General features: G+C 42.6%; 1 protein-coding gene across 8 annotated transcripts in view; it reads right to left on the bottom strand.

The window, feature by feature from the left end:
* Window positions 1-21,299, bottom strand: part of fryl (furry homolog, like) — a 693,453-nt gene that overhangs the window by 344,736 nt on the left and 327,418 nt on the right. For all 8 annotated transcript variants that reach the window (XM_070870121.1, XM_070870109.1, XM_070870094.1 and 5 more), the window contains one exon: window positions 4,361-4,441. In XM_070870121.1, the coding sequence (XP_070726222.1) occupies window positions 4,361-4,441 (81 nt within the window). The remainder of the gene's footprint in view (window positions 1-4,360; window positions 4,442-21,299) is intronic.

Raw genomic sequence — 21,299 nt, 5'->3', positions numbered from 1 at the left:
GAAATTAATTACTTCAGTATACCGAGAGAAAAGAAATAAAAAGACTTGGAAAGTATACTCAAGATACTACAAATCACACTATCTCGAGATTTATTCCAGCCACTTTGCAAATAAGGGTTTTTTCAATCAGTTCTATTTATCTTTGTTTCCTATATTCTACAAACACACTTAGATGCAACTTCATGGGTGGTTAAAAACCATATTAAATGATGCTCACAGCACTCTGAAATTAACTCAAATAAAATCACTGTTGGATTGAGTGCATTGACTGAAATTTCAAGAAAGAAAATGGTAGTTCTGTCAAGTCATAAGAAAGTCTGAATATATTTATTATCTATTGATGATATGACGAGTAACTTCAAATTTGATTACTGCTAACTTGTTTCTGAACATTAGAGGGGATATTCATCTCAATTTGGCATGCAAAATGATACATCAAAGGTATTGTTTCATTACAATGTATTTTGATTGCAAAGCAATAAAAAGCCACTTAACAGAGGTTGCTTGACATGTCCTGAAATTAACCAAATTTAAGGTAAAATGCTTCGTATCATAGATAATGGAATGCAGTGTGCATATGGATAGAGGTCAGAAAGCATGGAATTAATTTGGTAAAAAGGTCAGCTATGGAGAACACATTTTGTTTTTCTTGCTTTCTTATTAGTCAGGAAATTGTGTTAGGGAAATTGATGGGATTGAAGGCCGATAAATCCCCAGGGCCTGATAGTCTGCATCCCAGAGTACTTAAGGAAGTGGCCCTAGAAATAGTGGATGCATTGGTGGTCATTTTCCAACATTCTATAGACTCTGGATCAGTTCCTGTGGATTGGAGAGTAGCTAATGTAACACCACTTTTTAAAAAAGGGAGAGAGAAAACAGGGAATTAAAGACCGGTTAGCCTGACATCGGTAGTGGGGAAAATGTTGGAATCAATTATTAAAGATGTAATAGCAGCGCATTTGGAAAGCAGTGACAGGATCGGTCCAAGTCAGCATGGATTTATGAAAGGGAAATCATGCTTGACAAATCTTCTAGAGTTTTTTGAGGATGTAACGAGTAGAATGGACAAGGGAGAACCAGTGGATGTGGTGTATTTGGACTTTCAAAAGGCTTTTGACAAGGTCCCACACAAGAGATTAGTGTGCAAAATTAAAGCACATGGTATTGGGGGGTAATATATTGACGTGGATAGAGAACTAAGCAGCAAAGAGTAAGAATAAACAGGTCCTTTTCAGAATGGCAGGCAGTGACCAGTGGGGTACCGCATGGTTCAGTGCTGGGACCCCAGCTATTTACAATATACATTAATGATTCAGACAAAGGAATTGAATGTAATATCTCCAAGTTTGCAGATGACACTAAGCTGGGTGGCAGTGTGAGCTGTGAGGAGGATGCTATGAGGTTGCAGAGTGACTTGGATAGGTTAGGTGAGTGGGCAAATGCATGGCAGATGCAGTATAATGTAGATAAAATGTGAGGTTATCCACTTTGGTGGCAAAAACAGGAAGGCAGATTATTATCTGAATGGTGACAGATTAGGAAAAGGGGAGGTGCAACGAGACCTAGGTGTCATGATACATCAGTCATTGAAAGTAGGCATGCAGGTACAACAGGCGGTGATCATAGAAACATAGAAAATAGGTGCAGAAGTAAGCCATTCGGCCCTTCGAGCCTGCACCGCCATTCAATGAGTTCATGGCTGAACATGCAACTTCAGTACCCCATTCCTGCTTTCTCGCCATACCCCTTGATCCCCCTAGTAGTAAGGACTACATTTAACTCCTTTTTGAATATATTTAGTGAATTGGCCTCAACAACTTTCTGTGGTAGAGAATTCCACAGGTTCACCACTCTCTGGGTGAAGAAGTTTCTCCTCATCTCGGTCCTAAATGGCTTACCCCTTATCCTTAGACTGTGACCCCTGGTTCTGGACTTCCCCAACATTGGGAACATTCTTCCTGCATCTAACCGGTCTAAACCCGTCAGAATTTTAACCGTTTCTATGAGATCCCCTCTCATTCTTCTGAACTCCAGTGAATACAAGCCCAGTTGATCCAGTCTTTCTTGATATGTCAGTCCTGCCATCCCGGGAATCAGTCTGGTGAACCTTCGCTGCACTCCCTCAAAGTAAGAATGTCCTTCCTCAAGTTAGGAGACCAAAACTGTACACAATACTCCAGGTGTGGCCTCACCAAGGCCCTGTACAACTGTAGCAACACCTCCCTGCCCCTGTACTCAAATCCCCTCACTATGAAGGCCAACATGCCATTTGCTTTCTTAACCGCCTGCTGTACCTGCATGCCAACCTTCAATGACTGATGTACCATGACACCCAGGTCTCGTTGCACCTCCCCTTTTCCTAATCTGTCACCATTCAGATAATAGTCTGTCTCTCTGTTTTTACCACCAAAGTGGATAACCTCACATTTATCCACATTATACTTCATCTGCCATGCATTTGCCCACTCACCTAACCTATCCAAGTCACTCTGCAGCCTCATAGCATCCTCCTCGCAGCTCACACTGCCACCCAACTTAGTGTCATCCGCAAATTTGGAGATACTACATTTAATCCCCTCGTCTAAATCATTAATGTACAATGTAAACAGCTGGGGCCCCAGCACAGAACCTTGCGGTACCCCACTAGTCACTGCCTGCCATTCTGAAAAGTACCCATTTACTCATACTCTTTGCTTCCTGTCTGACAACCAGTTCTCAATCCATGTCAGCACACTACCCCCAATCCCATGTGCTTTAACTTTGCACATTAATCTCTTGTGTGGGACCTTGTCGAAAGCCTTCTGAAAGTCCAAATATACCACATCAACTGGTTCTCCCTTGTCCTCGCTACTGGAAACATCCTCAAAAAATTCCAGAAGATTTGTCAAGCATGATTTCCCTTTCACAAATCCATGCTGACTTGGACCTATCATGTCACCTCTTTCCGCTGCTATGACAGCCTTAGTAATTGATTCCATCATTTTACCCACTACTGATGTCAGGCTGAGCGGTCTATAATTCCCTGTTTTCTCTCTCCCTCCTTTTTTAAAAAGTGGGGTTACATTGGCTACCCTCCATTCGATAGGAACTGATCCAGAGTCTATGGAATGTTGGAAAATGACTGTCAATGCATCTGCTATTTCCAAGGCCATTCGGTACTCTGGGATGCAGTCCATCAGGCCCTGGGGATTTATCGGCCTTCAATCCCTTTTGAATATATATGGAGGAGGCAAATGGCATGTTGGCCTTCATAGCGAGAGGATTTGAGTATAGGAGCAGGGAGGTCTTATTGCAGTTGTACAGGACCTTGGTGAGGCCACACCTGGAATAGTGTACACAGTTTTGGTCTCCTAATGTGAGGAAGGACATTCTTGCCTTTGAGGGAGTGCAGCGAAGGTTCACCCAGACTGAGTCCCGGGATGGCAGGACTGACATATGAAGAAAGACTGGATCGACTAAGCTTATATTCACTGGAATTTAGAAGAATGAGAGGGGATCTAATAGAAACATATAAAATTCTGACAGGATTGGACAAGTTAGATGCAGGAAGGATGTTCCAGATGTTGGGGAAGTCCAGAACCAGGGATCACAGTCTAAGGGTAAGGACCGAAATGAGAAATTTATTCACTCAGAGAATTATGAACCTGTGGAATTCACTACCACAGAACGTTGTTGAGGCCAGTTCGTTACATATATTCAAAAGGGAGTTAGATGTGGCTCTTACGGCTAAAGGGATCATGGGGTATGGAGAGAAAGCAGGAATGGGATACTAAAGTTGCAAAAACGATCAGCCTTGATCATACTGAATGGTGGTGCAGGCTCGAAGGGCCGAATGGCCGACTCCTGCACCTATTTTCTATGTTTCTATGTATCTTTATTATCCTCTTGGAAGGATACAAAAGGTATATCCCAATCAACAAGCTACCAGCTCATCAGATCTTCTTGCATTATTCTACACAGCTCATGTGGAGGTGATAACATGTAGTTGCAGTAACCATTACACGCCTACTTGTACAAGAGTTACAATACCGACAGTAATCCAGATTTAGTGCAATCAACCGATATAGCAAACTAACCCATCTTTTGTTATTTTTGTATACAAGGGTGGAGCTGGAGTTAAAAGTTCTGAAAGAATTGCAGGCTGTGTTGTCTCTTGTTACGCTTATCTGTTAATTTTGATAAACCTGTGACATATTTATAGCCTAAATCACAGTCTGGTAGCATATTCTTCCATTTATGAGAGTTGCCCTGGACAGAGTACAAGATTAATATCTGGACAATGCCTAAAAATGCAAAAAAGATTACATAGAATCATACAAATTTACAGTACAGAAATAGGCCATTCGATTATTCTACTTACTTTGATTGTGCAAGAATGCCAATCACCTCTGCATACAAATCTGCAATAATGTGCATGTTCCCAGTGTTGGGTCCGGAATACCTGTGAAAGTTAAGAACAAAAGGCAGAAAAAATAAGATACGATTGGACCAAATTAAAAAAATAATAAATTGACCCAAATTTAAACAATACCAAAATTAATCCAAATCTGAATCCAATACAATGTGAAGTAATGCAGTGCTTTTGAATTGGACAGGAATATACTGTTCCAATTGAACATGTGTGTCATTTAGGGAATACTGCACTTAGTAAATCAACAGTTGGGGCTAAATATTACGCATTTCAATTGCCTCACCCAATGCGAAGTAAGGGTTCCATTAAAACACAATATCCCAATTTGTATAAGGCATTATCCAGAAATTTAACGTTTCGAGTAAAAAATAAACTACCGGTCCAAATTTGAAAGGTGGTTGTTGTTGTTGAAGGGGACAAAATAGAAAATCATTCGCACAATCAAAGAAAATTCACTTGTCTTATTTTTAAACAATAAATACATTGTTCTATCATGTGAATAACAGAAAAATCTCCAAAACATTACAGCATTGTCAGTCATGAGCTTGGCACAATTACACACCTCATTTGCATCACATTCATAATTTTTGTTCTTTTGTTTTTTTTAAGCTTTACAGATGGTCAAGCCCGAGATTGTACTGCCCGCATTACAATTTTTACATCCAAGAGTTAGTGCATAGTATGTTTTCAAGACATTTTAGCATCAGTGCTTATTTTTGGATCATTGTAAGTTGTCTTCTATTGCCAAAATGATTGAAAGTTGAAAATGTTTCGGAGTACTATGTTCCATGCAACCACACAATGCCACATTTCATTTCTTGTGGAATAGAGCACCAAAGCTTTTAGAATATTTTCAATGCAATGGATAAACCCAACGATATACAATATGCATCCTCAGAAAGCCCTGGCAATAGTATGCTACCCTGTCCTTCAATTCTTTTCCTGATTATCTTAAATTTGTGCCCTCTTACTACCGTTTTTCTGACCAGTGAAAATAGTCCATCACTGCAGAACTTATAACCTTGATTATCATCAAGATAGGCGGTCCCTCGAACGAGGATGACTTGCTTCCACGAGTTCACAGGTGTTTTGATGAAGGATCCCATGTTCCAGTCCTGAACTCCAATTGAGGAGGTGGAAGATGCCTGTGCATGAATTTTTTTAACGTGTGGTGACCATTGCACACCAGCCACCACACGGGCTCGACAGAGCAAAGTCTTGATCCAGTGGCAAGGGTTAACCAAGACAACTGGAGAGTTGCTCTGCTGCATGGACCTAGCGCGCACACATATCGCAGTGTGGGCTGGCCCGTGCTGCCCCTGGGCCCCCGCTTCTTCTAGGCCCCGTACCCTCATCTGTCGCACCTCCGCCACAAACACTTGCCGCTCATCCGCCCCGACCTTCCCACTCCTCTGTACCTGGGCCCTGCCGATGTTCCTGCCTACGCTCCAAAACAGCGACCAGGGTTTTGATGACGTCATCCAGTCGCTGATCTCAAAATCCTTGGAGCAGCTTGCACTGGAGGTTGAAGTGGTATGCCACTTCAGTTCTTTTACTTCCACACCTGCGGAGCTGTTCTCTCGCAGGTCGGGGAGGGGGGGCCACGATGTCCCAGGGCCCACCGCTCCAGCTCTTTTACTTCCACACCTGATTAATCCTGGGGATACCTACCAAGTCCCCCTTAACCTTTTCAGCGCTACTGAAAAATGCCGTAACTTTTCAAGTTTCTTCACAACTGTTACTCCTCATACCTGGTAACATTTAAAATCTCATCATCGAAGGTATATTTCCTTTCCAAACCTTCTACACATTGTTCTACACTACACCTACAATCTATTTGCCCATCTTGCTATTAATGTCCTCCTACAGTTTATCACAATTGAAAATCAGAATTTGCTCTTTAATCAAATTTGGTGTCATCAATATATTTTAATATTATTTCCTTAATTTCCAAATCTACACTATTTATGGATATAGCGAATAACAGCAGCCCCAACAGGTCACCACATCTTTCCATTCTGAGAAATTTCCTTTTACCTCTACATGGCCATATTCTATTTTATTCATTATGCTATTGCCTTTCCCAAAAATCTCTTTGGTGATTTTTTAAAATCCATACAAACCACATCTGCTTAATTTCCTTTATCTATGCTCCATTATTTCTTCAAAGAATTCTCTAAGGTTGGTCAAGCACCACTTGCCTTTTAGAAATCCATGCTAACTGGCCTGTTTTAGCTCATGTTTCCCCAAGTGTTTAGTAATATCATACTATATTATATACTCGAGTAGTTTACCAAGAACTGGAATAAGGCTAAGCCTATCATTTCTTACGTTGTCCTGGTCTCCTTTTTTGCCACCTTGTAATCCACGAGTACAGTTTTACTTTCCACAGAATGTTGAAATATTCAAAAGTGAGTTAGATGTGGCCCTTACAGCTAAAGGGATCAAGGGGCATGGTGAGAAAGCAGGAATGGGGTACTGAAGTTGCATGTTCAGCCATGAACTCATTGAATGGTGGTGCAGCCTCGAAGGGCCGAATGGCCTACTCCTGCACCTATTTTCTATGTTTCTATCTTTTTCCTAGCCTCCCCCAGAATCCCAGTGTTATGTCTACCTTATGTTTAAATCATTCCCTTAGTATCAAATCTGAAGGAATAATATCCTCCACGAACTTTTCTACACCCATCTCTGGTGGTTCAATAATTTCAATATCCACCTTCGCCATGAAATCTAGGGCAAAGTAATTAATTAGTATTTCTGCCATACCCTCACTTCACTACAAGCTTCTTCATCTCTTAGCAGCCCCTACCACTACCCTAATTATCCTCTTGGAATACATGTACGCTATATATAAAAAGCCTCAGCTTTAAAAAAAAATATCTGCCCTGTAAGCACTAAAGATTATATCAATTTCATCTTCGAAATAATCTAATATAACTTCCATAATTATCAATGGAACTCTGGCTTTCCGTACACTCCCTTTTTTCCTTACTGAAAAGTAACTGATTTGCCTTTTCCATCCACTGTTTAAGTATTTCCCATTGCTGATCTACAGTTCTATTTGTAAATTTTCCATTCGTTTAATCTGGGTCTATATATCTTGCTACAACTTCTGGATTTTCAGAAGGTATTTGATAAAGTGCCACATAAGAGGTTACTGCACAAGATAAAAGCTCACGGGGTTGGGGGTAAACTATTAGCATGGATAGAGGATTGGCTAACGAACTGAAAACAGAGAGTCGGGATAAATGGGTCATTTTCCAGTTGGCAAACAGTGACTAGTGGGGTGCTACAGGGATCGGTGCTGGGTCCTCAACTATTTACAATCTATATTAATGACTTGGATGAAGGGACTGAGTGTAATGTAGCCAAGTTTGCTGATGATACAAAGATGGGTGAGAAAGCAAATTGTGAGGAGGACACAAAAAATCTGCAAAGAGATAAAGACAGGCTAAGTGAGCAGCAAAAATTTGGCAGATGGAGTATAACGTGGGAAAATGTGAAGTTATTGACTTTGGCAGAAATAATAGAAAAGCAAATTATAATTTAAATGGAGAAAAATTGCAAAGTGCTGCAGTACAGATGGACCTGGGGGTCCTTGTGCACGAAACACAAAACATTAGTATGGAGGTACAGCAAGTAATCAGGAAGGCAAATGGAATGTTGGCCTTTGTTGCAAGGGGGATGGAGTATAAAAGCAGAGAAATCCTGCTACAACTGAACAAGGTATTGGTGAGGCCACATCGAGAGTACTGCGTACAGTTTTGGTCTCCGTATTTAAGGAAGAATATACTTGCATTGGAGGCTGTTCAGAGAAGGTTCACTAGATTGATTCCGATGATAAGGGGGTTGACTTATGAGGTTGAGTAGGTTGGGCCTGTACTCACTGGAGTTCAGAAGAATGAGAGGTGAACTTATTGGAACATAAGAGAATGAAGGGTGCAGATGGATGCAGAGAGGATATTTCCACTCATAGGGGAAACTAAAACTAGGGGGCATAGTCTCAGAATAAGGGGCCGCCCATTTAAACCTGATTTAAGGAGGAATTTCTTCTCTCAGAGGGTTGTAAATCTATGGAATTCTCTGCCCAGAGAGCTGTGGAGGCTGGGTCATTGAATATATTTAAGGCGGAGTTAGACAGATTTTTGAGCGATAAGGGAAGAAAGAGTTATGGGGAGCGGGCAGGGAAGTGGAGTCGAGACCATGATCAGATCAAGTATGATCTTATTAAATGGCGGAGCAGGCTCGAGGTGCCAAATGGCCTACTCCTGCTCCTATTTCTTATGTCCTTATGTAAATTTCCTCATCAGTTTCCTTATCCCAACCTCCTACAATTTCAACTCCATTGTTAATATGTACCACTATAATTTGTCCATATATTTCACCTTCTATTTCCTTTCTGTTGTTCAATGGTCTATAATATACTCCCAGTGCTGCAATTAATTCCTTGCTCTTCCTCAGGTAAATCCAACAGGATATTGTTTTGACTACTATTTGAATTCTTAACCTCTAGTGCCATGATATTACGTGTCAATAAAAGCACTACCCCGCTCTTCCTTCCCTATCGATATTCGAAGATATATTAAATTGCCGATCCTGACTTAGCTGCTGCCATGTTTCAAATATCATGATGCCATGATTTTCTATTTTAATCAATCAATCCAGCTCCACATTTTTGTCTCTTGCACTCTGTGCATTAATACATAGATATTCTAGTTTGGATTCTCTTCGTTTTGCAATTGTTCCTTATTCCCTTTCTAAACCCAATTTATTTTTGTTCTGCTTAACCTCTTTCCCTTTCTTATTACCTATATACTTATGGTTTACTCTCCCTTCCACAAAGTCTATTCTCTGCTCTACCCCTCCCCTCAGCATATTAGTTTAAACCCTCCTTGACAACTCGAGTTAACGTCCCCCTGATGATATTTGTCCCAGCTCTGTTTAGGGGTCAGCTGTCTTGTGGATATAGCTCACTCCTGCCTCAGAACTAGGCTCAATCGTTTAAGGATTTTTTTCTTTACATTAGTTTTCGGGATGTGTGCATCACCAAAAAGGCTGGAATCTATTGTCCATCCCTAGTTGCGCTTGAGAAGGTGGTGGTGAGCCTTTTGCTTGAACCACTGCAGTCGATGTGGTGATGGTAAGTTCCAGGATTTTGTCCCAGCGACCATGATCTGAACCTTTTCCTCCTACACTATGCCTCTAGCCATAAATGTATCTCCCTAATCTGGCTGTCCCTGTATTGGCTATGGAGTGACATTATTAGTGTAATGATCTGAATTTTACCTGCATTGCCTGAGGTGGATTTACTTTACATACACGGTTTCTGAAATGTTAAACTCTGCATTTTGTCACAACGTTAAACCAACAGGCCTGAATCCAGGCTGAATACCACAGTCAATTGGGCAGTCAATTATTAAACAGAAAGAGGGAGTTAGTTGTGTGCAATCTCCAAACATCCAATGACTGCAACATTACGTGGCTGGAGAGATGGTGCAGGCGGGAGGGCTTTAGTTTCCTGAGGCATTGGGACCGTTTCTGGGAGAGGTGGAACCTGTACAAGCCGGACGGGTTGCACCACAACAGAGCCGGGACCAATATCCTCGCAGGGGGGGTTTGCTAGTGCTGTTGGGGAGGGTTTAAACTAGCTTGGCAGGGGGATGGGAACCTGAAAATAGATTCAGGAGGAAGGGGAGTAAAGTTGAAATTAGAAAGCAAAAATAAAGAAAGTGAGTTTGAAGGAGAGAGGAAACAAGCAGGAAAAGAGTAAAAAAACAAACTTAAAGGCAATTTGTCTAAATGCACGTAGCATTTGCAACATAATAGATGAGTTCATGGCACAAATTGAGATAAATGGGTATGATCTGATAGCCATTACAGAGACATGGTTGCAAGGTGCCCAGGACTGGGAATTAAATATTCAGGGGTACTTGACAATCCGGAAGGACAGACAGAAAGGAAAAGGAGGTGGGGTAGCTCTATTGATAAAGGATGGAATCACTGCAATAGTGAGAAACGATATTGGCTCAAATGATCAGGATGTTGAAACTGTTTGGGTGGAGATAAGGAACAATAAGGGGAAAAACTCACTGGTGGGCGCAGTCTATAGGCTCCCGAACAGTAGCAACTCTGTTGGTCGGAGCATAAACCAGGAAATAGTGGGGGCTTGTAAAAAGGGAACAGCAATAATCATGGGTGATTTTAACTTCCATATTGATTGGACAAATCAAATTGGTCAGGGTAGCCTTGAGGAGGAGTTCACAGAGTGTGTATGGGACGTGTTTCTTGAGCAGTATGTAATGGGACCAACCAGGGGGCAGGCTTTCTTAGATCTGGCCTTGTGTAATGAGACAAGATTAATAAACAATCTCCGAGTAAGGGATCCCCTCGGAATGAGTGATCATAGCATGATTGAATTTCAAATTCAGATGGGGGGTGAGAAAGTTGGATCTCTAACCAGCGTACTAAACTTAAATAAAGGAGACTATGAAGGTATGAGGGGCAGAGGTGGCTAAAGTGGACTGGGAAAATAGAGTAAAGTGTAGGACGGGTGATGAACAATGGTGTACATTTAACGAGATATTTATCAACTCTCAAGAAAAATATATTCCAGTGAGGAGGAAAGGGTGCAAGAGAAAAGATAGCCATTCGTGGCTAACTAAAGAAATAAAGGACGGTATCCAATTAAAAACAAGGGCACACAATGTGGCCAAAACTAGTGGGAGGACAGAAGACTGGGAAGCTTTTAAAAGCCAGCAAAGAATGACTAAAAAAATGATTAAGAAAGGGAAGATAGACTATGAAAGTAAACTAGCACAAAATATAAAAACAGATAGCAAGAGTGTCAATAGGAATATAAAAAGATAAGTCTATAGGAATATAAAAACGTAAATGTTGCTCCCTTAGAGGACGAGACCGGGGAATTAGTAATGGGGAACATGGAGATGGCAGAAACTTGGAACAAATATTTTGTATCAGTCTTTGCGGTAGAGGACACGAACAATGTTCCAACAGTGGATAGTCAAAGGGCTATAGGGGGGAGGAACTTAACACAATCACAAGCACTAAGGAGGTGGTACACAGTAAGATAATGGGACTAAAGGCAGATAAATCTCCTGGACTGGATGGCTTACATCTAGGGTCGTAAGAGAAGTAGCGGCAGGGATAGTGGATGCATTGGTTGTAATTTACCAAAATTCCCTGGATTCTGGGGAGCTACCAGCAGATTGGAAAACTGCAAATGTAATGCCCCTATTTATAAAAGGAGGCAGACAAAATGCAGGAAACTATAGACCAGTTAGCCTAACATCTGTGGTTGGGAAAATATTGGAGTCCATTAGTAAAGAAGCAGTAGCAGGACATTTGGAAAAGCAAAATTCGGCCAGGCAAAGTCAGCATTGATTTATGAAGGGGAAGTCATGTTTGACAAACTTGCTGGAATATTTTGAGGATGTAATGAACAGGGTGGAAAAAGGGGAAGCAGAGGATGTGGTGTATTTGGACTTCCAGAAGGCATTTGACAAGGTGCCACATAAAAAGTTACTGCACAAGATAAAAGTTCACGGGGTTGGGGGAAATATATTAGCATGGATAGAGGATTGGTTAACTAACAGAGAACATAGAAACATAGAAAATAAGTGCAGGAGTAGGCCAGTCGGCCCTTCGAGCCTGCACCATCATTCAATAAGATCATGGCTGATCATTCCCTCAGTACTCCTTTCCTGCTTTCTCTCCATACCCCTTGTTCCCTTCAGCCGCAAGGGCCATATCTAACTCCCTCTTGAATATATCCAATAAACTGGCATCAACAACTCTCTGCGGTAGAGAATTCCACAGGTTAACAACTCTCTGAGTGAAGCTGCTTCTCCTCATCTCAGTCCTAAATGGCCTACCCCTTATCCAAAGACGACGTCCCCTGGTTCTGGACTTCCCCAACATCGGGAATATTCTTCCCGCAGCTAACCTGTCCTTCCCGTCAGAATCTTACATGTTTCTATGAGATCCCCTCTCATTCTTCTAAACTCCAGTGAATAAAGGCCCAGTTGATCCAGTCTTTCTTGATATATCAGTCCCACCATCCCGGGAATCACTCTGGTGAACCTTCGCTGCACTCCCTCAACAGCAAGAATGTCCTTCCTCAAGTTAGGAGACCAAAACTGTACACAATACTCCAGGTGTGGCCTCACCAAGGCCCTGTACAACTATAGTAACACCTCCCTGCCCCTGTACTCAAATCCCCTCGCTATGAAGGCCAACATGCCATTTGCTTTCTTAACCGCCTACTGTACCCGCATCCTAACCTTCAATGACTGATGTACCATGACACCCAGGTCTCGTTGCACCTCCCCTTTTCCTAATCTGTCACCATTCAGATAATAGTCTGTCTCTCTGTTTTTACCACCAAAGTGGATAACCTCACTTTAACCACATTATACTTCATCTGCCATGCATTTGCCCACTCACCTAACCTATCCAAGTCACTCTGCAGCCTCATAGCATCCTCCTCACAGCTCACACTGCCACCCAACTTAGTGTCATCCGCAAATTTGGAGATACTACATTTAATCCCCTCGTCTAAATCATTAATGTACAATGTAAACAGCTGGGGCCCCAGCACAGAACCTTGCGGTACCCCACTAGTCACTGCCTGCCATTCTGAAAAGTACCCATTTACTCCTACTCTTTGCTTTCTGTCTGCCAACCAGTTCTCAATCCACGTCAGCACACTACCCTCAATTCCATGTGCTTTAACTTTGCACATTAATCCCTTGTGTGGGACCTTGTTGAAGGCCTTCTGAAAGTCCAAATACACATCAACTGGTTCTCCCTTGTCCACTCTACTGGAAACATCCTCAAAAAATTCTAGACGATTTGTCAAGCATGATTTCCCTTTCACAAATCCATGCTGACTTGGACCTATCATGTCACCTCTTTTCAAATACGCTGCTATGACATCCTTAATAATTGATTCCATCATTTTACCCACTACCGATGTCAGGCTGACCGGTCTATAATTCCCTGTTTTCTCTCTCCCTCCTTTTTTTTTTGAAAAGTGGTGTTACTTTGGCTACCCTCCACTCCATAGGAACTGATCCAGAGTTTATGGAATGTTGGAAAATGACTGTCAATGCATCCGCTATTTTCAAGGCCACCTCCTTAAGTACTCTGGGATGCAGTCCATCAGGCCCTGGGGATTTATCGGCCTTCAATCCCATCAATTTCCCCAACACAATTTCCCAACTAATAAGGATTTCCCTCAGTTCCTCCTTCTTACTAGACCCTCTGACCCCTTTTATATCCGGAAGGTTGTTTGTGTCCTCCTTAGTGAATACCGAACGAAAGTACTTGTTCAATTGGTCTGCCATTTCTTTGTTCCCAGTTATGACTTCCCCTGATTCTGACTGCAGGGGACCTACGTTTGTCTTTACTAACCTTTTTCTCTTTACATATCTGCAGAAGCTTTTGCAGTCCGTCTTAATGTTCCCTGCAAGCTTCCTCTCGTACTCCATTTTCCCTGCCCTAATCAAACCCTTTGTCCTCCTCTGGTGAGTTCTAAATTTCTCCCAGTCCCCGGGTTCACTGCTATTTCTGGCCAATTTGTATGCCACTTCCTTAGCTTTAATACTATCCCTGATTTCCCTTGATAGCCACGGTTGAGCCACCTTCCCTTTTTTATTTTTACCCCAGACAGGGATGTACAATTGTTGTAGTTCATCCATGCGGTCTCTAAATGTCTGCCATTGCCCATCCATTGTCAACCCCTTAAGTATCATTCGCCAATCTATCCTAGCCAATTCACACCTCATACCTTCAAAGTTACCCTTCTTTAAGTTCTGGACCATGGTCTCTGAATTAACTGTTTCATTCTCCATCCTAATATAGAATTCCACCATATTCTGGTCACTCTTCCCCAAGGGGCCTCGCACAACGAGATTGCTAATTAATCATCTCTCATTACACAACACCCAGTCTAAGATGGCCTCCCCCCTAGTTGGTTCCTCGACATATTGGTCTAGAAAACCATCCCTTATGTACTCCAGGAAATCCTCCTCCACCGTATTGCTTCCAGTTTGGTTAGCCCAATCTATATGCATATTAAAGTCACCCATGATAACTGCTGCACCTTTATTGCATGCACCCCTAATTTCCTGTTTGATGCCCTCCCCAACATCACTGCTACTGTTTGGATGTCTGTACACCAACTCCCACTAACGTTTTTAGCCCTTTGGTGTTCTGCAGGTCTACCCATATAGATTCCACATCATCCAAGCTAATGTCCTTCCTAACTATTGCATTAATCTCCTCTTTAACCAGAAATGCTACCCCACCTCCTTTTCCTTTTATTCTATCCTTCCCGAATGTTGAATACCCTTGGATGTTGAGTTCCCAGCCCTGATCATCCTGGAGCCACGTCTCCGTAATCCCAATCACATTATATCTGTTAACATCTATTTGCACAGTTAATTCATCAACCTTGTTACGGATATTCCTTGCATTAAGACACAAAGCCTTCAGGCTTGTTTTTTTAAACACCCTTTGTCCTTTTAGAATTATGATGTAGTGTGGCCCTTTTTGTTTCTTGCCTTTGTTTACTCGGCCTTCCACTATTGCTTTTTACCTTTCTACCATCTGTTTCTGACTCCATATTACTTCGCCCTGTCTCGCTGCATAGGTTCCCATCCCCCTGCCACATTAGTTTAAACACTCCCGAACTGCATTAGCAAATGTTACCCCCAGGACATCAGTTCCAGTCCTGCCCAAGTGCAGACCGTCCCTTTTCTCCAGGTCCCACTTCCCCCAGAACTGGTTCCAATGTCCCAGGAATTTGAATCCCTCCCTCTTGCACCAGTGCTCAAGCCACGTATTTATTCTAACTATCCTGCTCCCTCTACTCTGATTAGCATGTGGCACTGGTAGCAATCCATAGATCACTACCTTTGAGGTCCAACTTTTTAATTTAACTCCTAGCTCCCTAAATTCAGCTTGTAGGACCTCTTCCCGCTTCTTACCTATATCGTTCGTACCTACATGTACCACAGCAACTGGCTGTTCACCCTCCCTCTCCAGAATGCTCTGCAGCCGCTCCGAGATATCCTTGACCCTTGCACCAGGGAGGCAACATACCATCCTGGAGTCTCGGTTGCGTCAGCAGAAACTCCTATCTATTCCCCTTACAATAGAGTCCCCTATCACTATAGCTCTCCCACTCTTTTTCCGGCCCTTCTGTGCAGCAGAGCCACCCACGGTGCCTTCCCCTGGTAAGTTATCTCCCCCAACAGTATACAAAACGGTATATCTGTTTTGGAGGGAGTTGACCGCAGGGGACTCTTGCACTACCTTGTTAGTCTACTTGTTGCTCCCATTTTATTGGTGGATAAATTCCTGAATCCACCAACAGAATATTGATAACAGAACTTTTCAAACATCCAGAACCAAAACAGTTAAATCAATGGAGTTAGAATGGGAGCTGTTGGTGTTACGGGGGAGATTTCTGGCCTGGAGCAATGGGAGTCAGCATTGTGAGGGTGAGTGATTGCGGCGAGGGTTGGGAGGGTGGGAGTGGAATAATGGGAGAAGCATTGTGGGCGAGAGTGCCGGCGGGGGGGGGGGGCGGGGGGGAGAACATTGGGAGCAAGCATTGTGAGTGAAACTGCAGGGTGGGAGGGTGGCGGGGGCAGGGAGTAATGAGAGCACACTGAGCTTGCTTTGTGGGTGGGAGTATGTGAGTGACATACTGGGAGCCAGTGAGAATATGGGGGAGGGAACACTGAGACAGCATTGGAGGAGAGGCGGGGGTGGTACTGGGAGCCTGCATTATGAGGGAGAGTGCAGTGTGGGGTGGAGAACACTGGGAGCACATTACAACAGTGATCACACTTCAAAATGTACTTCATTGGCTGTAAAGTGCTTTGGGATATCCGGTGGTCCTGGAAGACGCTATATAAATTTGCAAGTCTTTCTTTCTTGTGAACGAGAGTGTGGGGGGCGGGGTGGCTGGGGGAGGGAGAAACACACTATGAGCGAGCATCATGAGCAACAGTGCGGGGAAGGGTGGAAGTGGGGGTGCGAGCATTTGGAGCCAAGGTTGTGGGGGAGTGCGGGGCTGAGGGCCGGGAGGGGACACTGGAAGCTAGCATCGTGAGCAGGTATGCGGGGAGGGTGGAGAAATGGGAGCCAGCATTGTCGGGGTATGTGGGGGCGGGAGGGGTGGGGACCCTCTGAAGAGAAGTGGCTGCAGAGATAGTGGATGCATTGGTTGTAATTCACCAAAATTACCTGGATTCTGGGGCGGTCCCAGCAGATTGGAAAACCGCAAATATAATGCCCCATTTAAAAAAGGAGGCAGACAAAAGCAGGAAACTATAGACCAGTTAACCTAACATCTGTGGTTGGGAAAATGCTGGAGTCCATTATTAAGGAAGCTGTAGCGGGACATTTGGAAAAGCATGATTCAATCAAGCATGGTTTTATGAAAGGGAAATCATGTTTGACAAATTTGCTGGAGTTCTTTGAGGATGTAATGAGCAGGGTGGATAAGGGGGAACCAGTAGATCTGGCGTATTTGGATATCCAGAAGGTATTCGATAAGGTACCATGTCGAAGGTTACTGCACAAGATAAAAGCTCACGGGGTTGGGGGTACTATATTAGCATGGATAGAGGATTGGCTAACTAACAGAAAACAGAGTCGGGATAAATGGGTCATTTTCTGGTTGGAAAACAGTAACTAGTGGGATGCCGCAGGGATCAGTGCTGGGTCCTCAACTATTTAACAATCTATATTAATGACTTGGATGAAGGGACCGAGTGTAATGTAGCCAAGTTTGCTGATGATACAAAGATGGGTGGGAAAGCAAATTGTGAGGAGGACAGAAAAAATCTGCAAAGGGATATAGACAGGCTAAGAGAGTGGGCAAAAAATTGGCAGATGGAGTATAATGTGGGAAAATGTGAGGCTATCCACTTTGGCAGAAATAATAGAAAAGCAAATTATAATTCAAATGGAGAAAAATTGCAAAGTTCTGCAGTTCTTCGGGACCTAGGGGTCCTTGGGCATGAGACACAAAAAGTTAGTATGCAGGTACAGCACGTAATCAGGAAGGCAAATGGAATTTTGGCTTTTATTTCAAGGGGGATGGAGTATAAAAGCAAAGATGTCCTGCTTCAACTGTACAGGGTATTGGTGAGGCCACACCTGGCGTATTGCGTACAGTTTTGGTCTCCGTATTTAAGGAAGTATATACTTGCATTGGAGACTGTTCAGAGAAGGTTCACTCGGTTGATTCCGGAGATGAGGGTGTGTGAAATGAGGAAGGCACAAGGGTGGAGTTATGGTGAGGTGAGGGTGGGGAAGCAAGAGGTGCATGTGAGAAGGAGGTTAATGTATGAGGGTACCTTTCAACCCATCACTGGACAAGGACTCACCATGCCCCTGCCAAGAATGTCGAGCACCATTTCCTCCAAGGGGGTGAGGTGAAGCTAGGAATGAGAGATGTGCCTCGTGTTTGGTATAGATTGTTGAGTGATTGGGTGGAGGGAGTCGTGCATTGAGCAGTGTGTGAAGCTAGTGGTGCAGTTGGTAGGAGACAGCTTTTGAAGTGTTTTGTGTGTTTTTGTGACAGGAAGGCTGTTTCCAGTGGGGTTCCACAGGGCTCAATACTAGGTCCCTTGCTTTTTGTGATATATATCAATGATTTAGACTTGAATGTAGGGGGTATGATTAAGAAGTTTGTAGATGATATTTAAATCGGCTGTGTGGTTGATAATGAAGAAGAAAGCTGTAGACTGCAGGAAGATATCAATCAGCAGATTGGAAAACTGCTAATGTAACGCCCCTATTTAAAAAAGGAGACAGACAAAGATCAGGAAACTATAGACCAGTTAGCCTAACATTTGTAGTTGGTAAAATGATGGAGTCCATTATTAAAGAAGCAGTAGCAGGACATTTGGAAAAGCAAAATTCGGTCAGGCAGAGTCAGCATGGATTTATGAAGGTGAAGTCATGTTTGACAAATTGCTGGAGTTCTTTAAGGATGTAACAAACAGGGTGGATAAAGGGGAACCAGTGGATGTGGTGTATTTGGACTTCCAGAAGGCATTTGACATGGTGCCACATAAAAGGTTACTGCACAAGATAAAAGTTAACGGGGTTGGGGATAATATATTAGCATGGATAGAGGATTGGCTAACTAACAGAGAACAGAGAGTCGGGATAAATGGTTCATTCTCTGGTTGGCAACCAGTAACTAGTGGGGTGCCGCAGGGATCAGTGCTGGGACCCCAACTATTTACAATCTATATTAACTACTTGGAAGAAGTGACTGAGTATAATGTATCGAAGTTTGCTGACAATACAAAGATGGGAGGAAAAGCAATGTGTGAGGAGGACACAAAAAATCTACAAAAGGACATAGACATCTAAGTGAGTGGGCAAAAATTTGGCAGATCGAGTATAATGTTGGAAAATGTGAGATCATGCACTTTGGCAGAAAAAAATCAAAGAGCAAGTTATTATTTAAATGGAGAAACATTGCAAAGTGCCGTAGTGCAGCGGGACCTGGGGGTACTTGTGCATGAAACAGGTACAGCAAATGATCTGAAAGGCCAATGGTACCTTGGCCTTTATTGCAAAGGGGATGGAGTATAAAAGCAGGGAAGTCTTACTGCAGCTATACAAGGTACTGGTGAGGCCACACCTGGAATACTGCGTGCAGTTTTGGTTTCCATATTTACGAAAGGATATACTTGCTTTGGAGGCAGTTCAGAGAAGGTTCACTAGGTTGATTCCGGGGATGAGGGGGTTGACTTATGAGGAAAGGTTCAGTAGGTTGGGCCTCTACTCATTGGAATTCAGAGGAATGAGAGGTGATCTTATCGAAACATATAAGATTATGAGGGGGCTTGACGAGGTGGATGCAGAGAGGATGTTTCCACTGATGGGGGAGACTAAAACTAGAGGGCACGATCTTAGAATAAGGGGCCGCCCATTTAAAACAGAGATGAGGAGAAATTTCTTCTCTGAGGGTTGTTAATCTGTGGAATTCGCTGCCTTAGAGAGCTGTGGAAGTTGGGACATTGAATAAATTTAAGGCAGAAATAGATAGTTTCTTAAACGATAAGGGGATAAGGGGTTATGGGGTGCGGGCGGGGAAGTAGAGCTGAGTCCATGATCAGATCAGCCATGATCTTATTGATTGGTGGAGCAGGCTCGAGGGGCCGTATGGCCTACTCCTATTCCTATTTCTTATGTTCTTAATAGTTCCTTTATGCCTTATTCCATTTACACTGAGCTCAGACAGAGACTTGGGGGCCTCATATTCTCACATCAAAGCGGAGATAGTTCAATCAGGGTGGTGACTTTGATCAATGGCTCGGTAGGCCGAAACTCTGATCCCACAAATTTAAGGGCCTAGCTCACTGTCTCAGACAGAGTGGGCAAGAGGGCCTCAACAACCCGTAACAAAAAACAATGACCAGCTAGCTTTGCTGGAAAGTGGGCTATGCATCAAGACGATAAGGTGGCATCTTTTAATGTTTTTCCAATAACAGAAGTATAAGAAATTGACTGTTCACACTGCAAAACTTGTATACAATTCATTCATCTATTTTATGTAAAATAAAACAGCTTGTTGGTTTGAAGTAGTGCCTTGTCTGGATAGATCATGCTGTTATTGAATTAGATATTGGGCAGTAAAGGGTGCTTTCTGGATGTAAAGAACACGAGGTTTGCTTCTGGGAATGACGAGCTATATCCAAGAGAACACTTAGCGCAAAACCCTGAAAATTGTTATAATTAGTAACTGTGTGGGTGCTTTTTTTTATCTACCTCTTTATGCCTGGAACTTTCTTTGAAGGACCTGAATCCCATTCCTCCCTAAATCATAGGCTCCAACATGAAGCATGACTTCGAACAGATCACCTTGCCTTGCCAAGAGTTTCTGCATCTGCTCTTTATTATCTCTTACCCTGGCAGCTAGGAGATAACACAGTATCCATTGATTATCAGACAGCGACAGGAAGGAAATGGTCACCATCACAGAAAATGAATCCAGAATAGAAATATGCCATTGGAATATTGTCAACATTTTCCATTTGGGAGGACATTTTTTAAAAAGGTCTGGATGAAACATGGCTAAATTAAAAATTAATTGAACTGAGTACCCTTGGGATGGAAGGCAAAATAATTCAGTCAGAATTCTCACTCCTGACCGCTAACCAGTAATTACTGATGGGAACTGCAAGGTTTGACTTAAATCTAATGCTCAGGAGCGAAAGGGAAAAAACAAAGAACAAAAAGATGAGAATTTAGTGTCAGTGGAAACTTTGTATTTATAACCAGATTCATATGTACTGAGACTATTTATAGGCTTAAAAACACAAGTATCTAGCCTAGATAAATGTTTGGATGACAGTCACACCTAAAATGCTAATATAACAGGAACATTATCCTTCAGATGCTGCTCACTTTTGCTGTACATTTGCAGCATTTGAATGTTTCACATTATCCCTAGTCAAGTTAAATCTGTTTAGACTACATTACAAAAAACCTGACAAGTGTGGAACAAACTGTCTAACAAACTGGTAAGAATAAAATGTGACATTTTCAACTGCACTGGGTGAACCAGTATCAGAATAAATTCTTGATCCACATTAGAAATTTCAATTCTCAGGCTGTTCAAGTATATGGTAATAACTTGGGAATTTTCAAATATGTCTTTCAAAATATTGCTGGTTGATACCAAAAACAAAACCTTTGATCATGCTCTGGCAACCTTGCAGAGAGGCTACACTTCCACTTATAGGGTTCATAGTCTCAGAATAAGGGGCCGCCCATTTAAAACTGAGATGAGGAGGAATTTCTTCTCTCAGAAGAATGTTAATCTATGGAA

This window comes from Pristiophorus japonicus, chromosome 2, assembly GCF_044704955.1.
Source record: "Pristiophorus japonicus isolate sPriJap1 chromosome 2, sPriJap1.hap1, whole genome shotgun sequence".
Lineage (NCBI taxonomy): Eukaryota > Metazoa > Chordata > Chondrichthyes > Pristiophoridae > Pristiophorus > Pristiophorus japonicus.
This window is presented reverse-complemented; position numbering and strand designations above follow the sequence as displayed.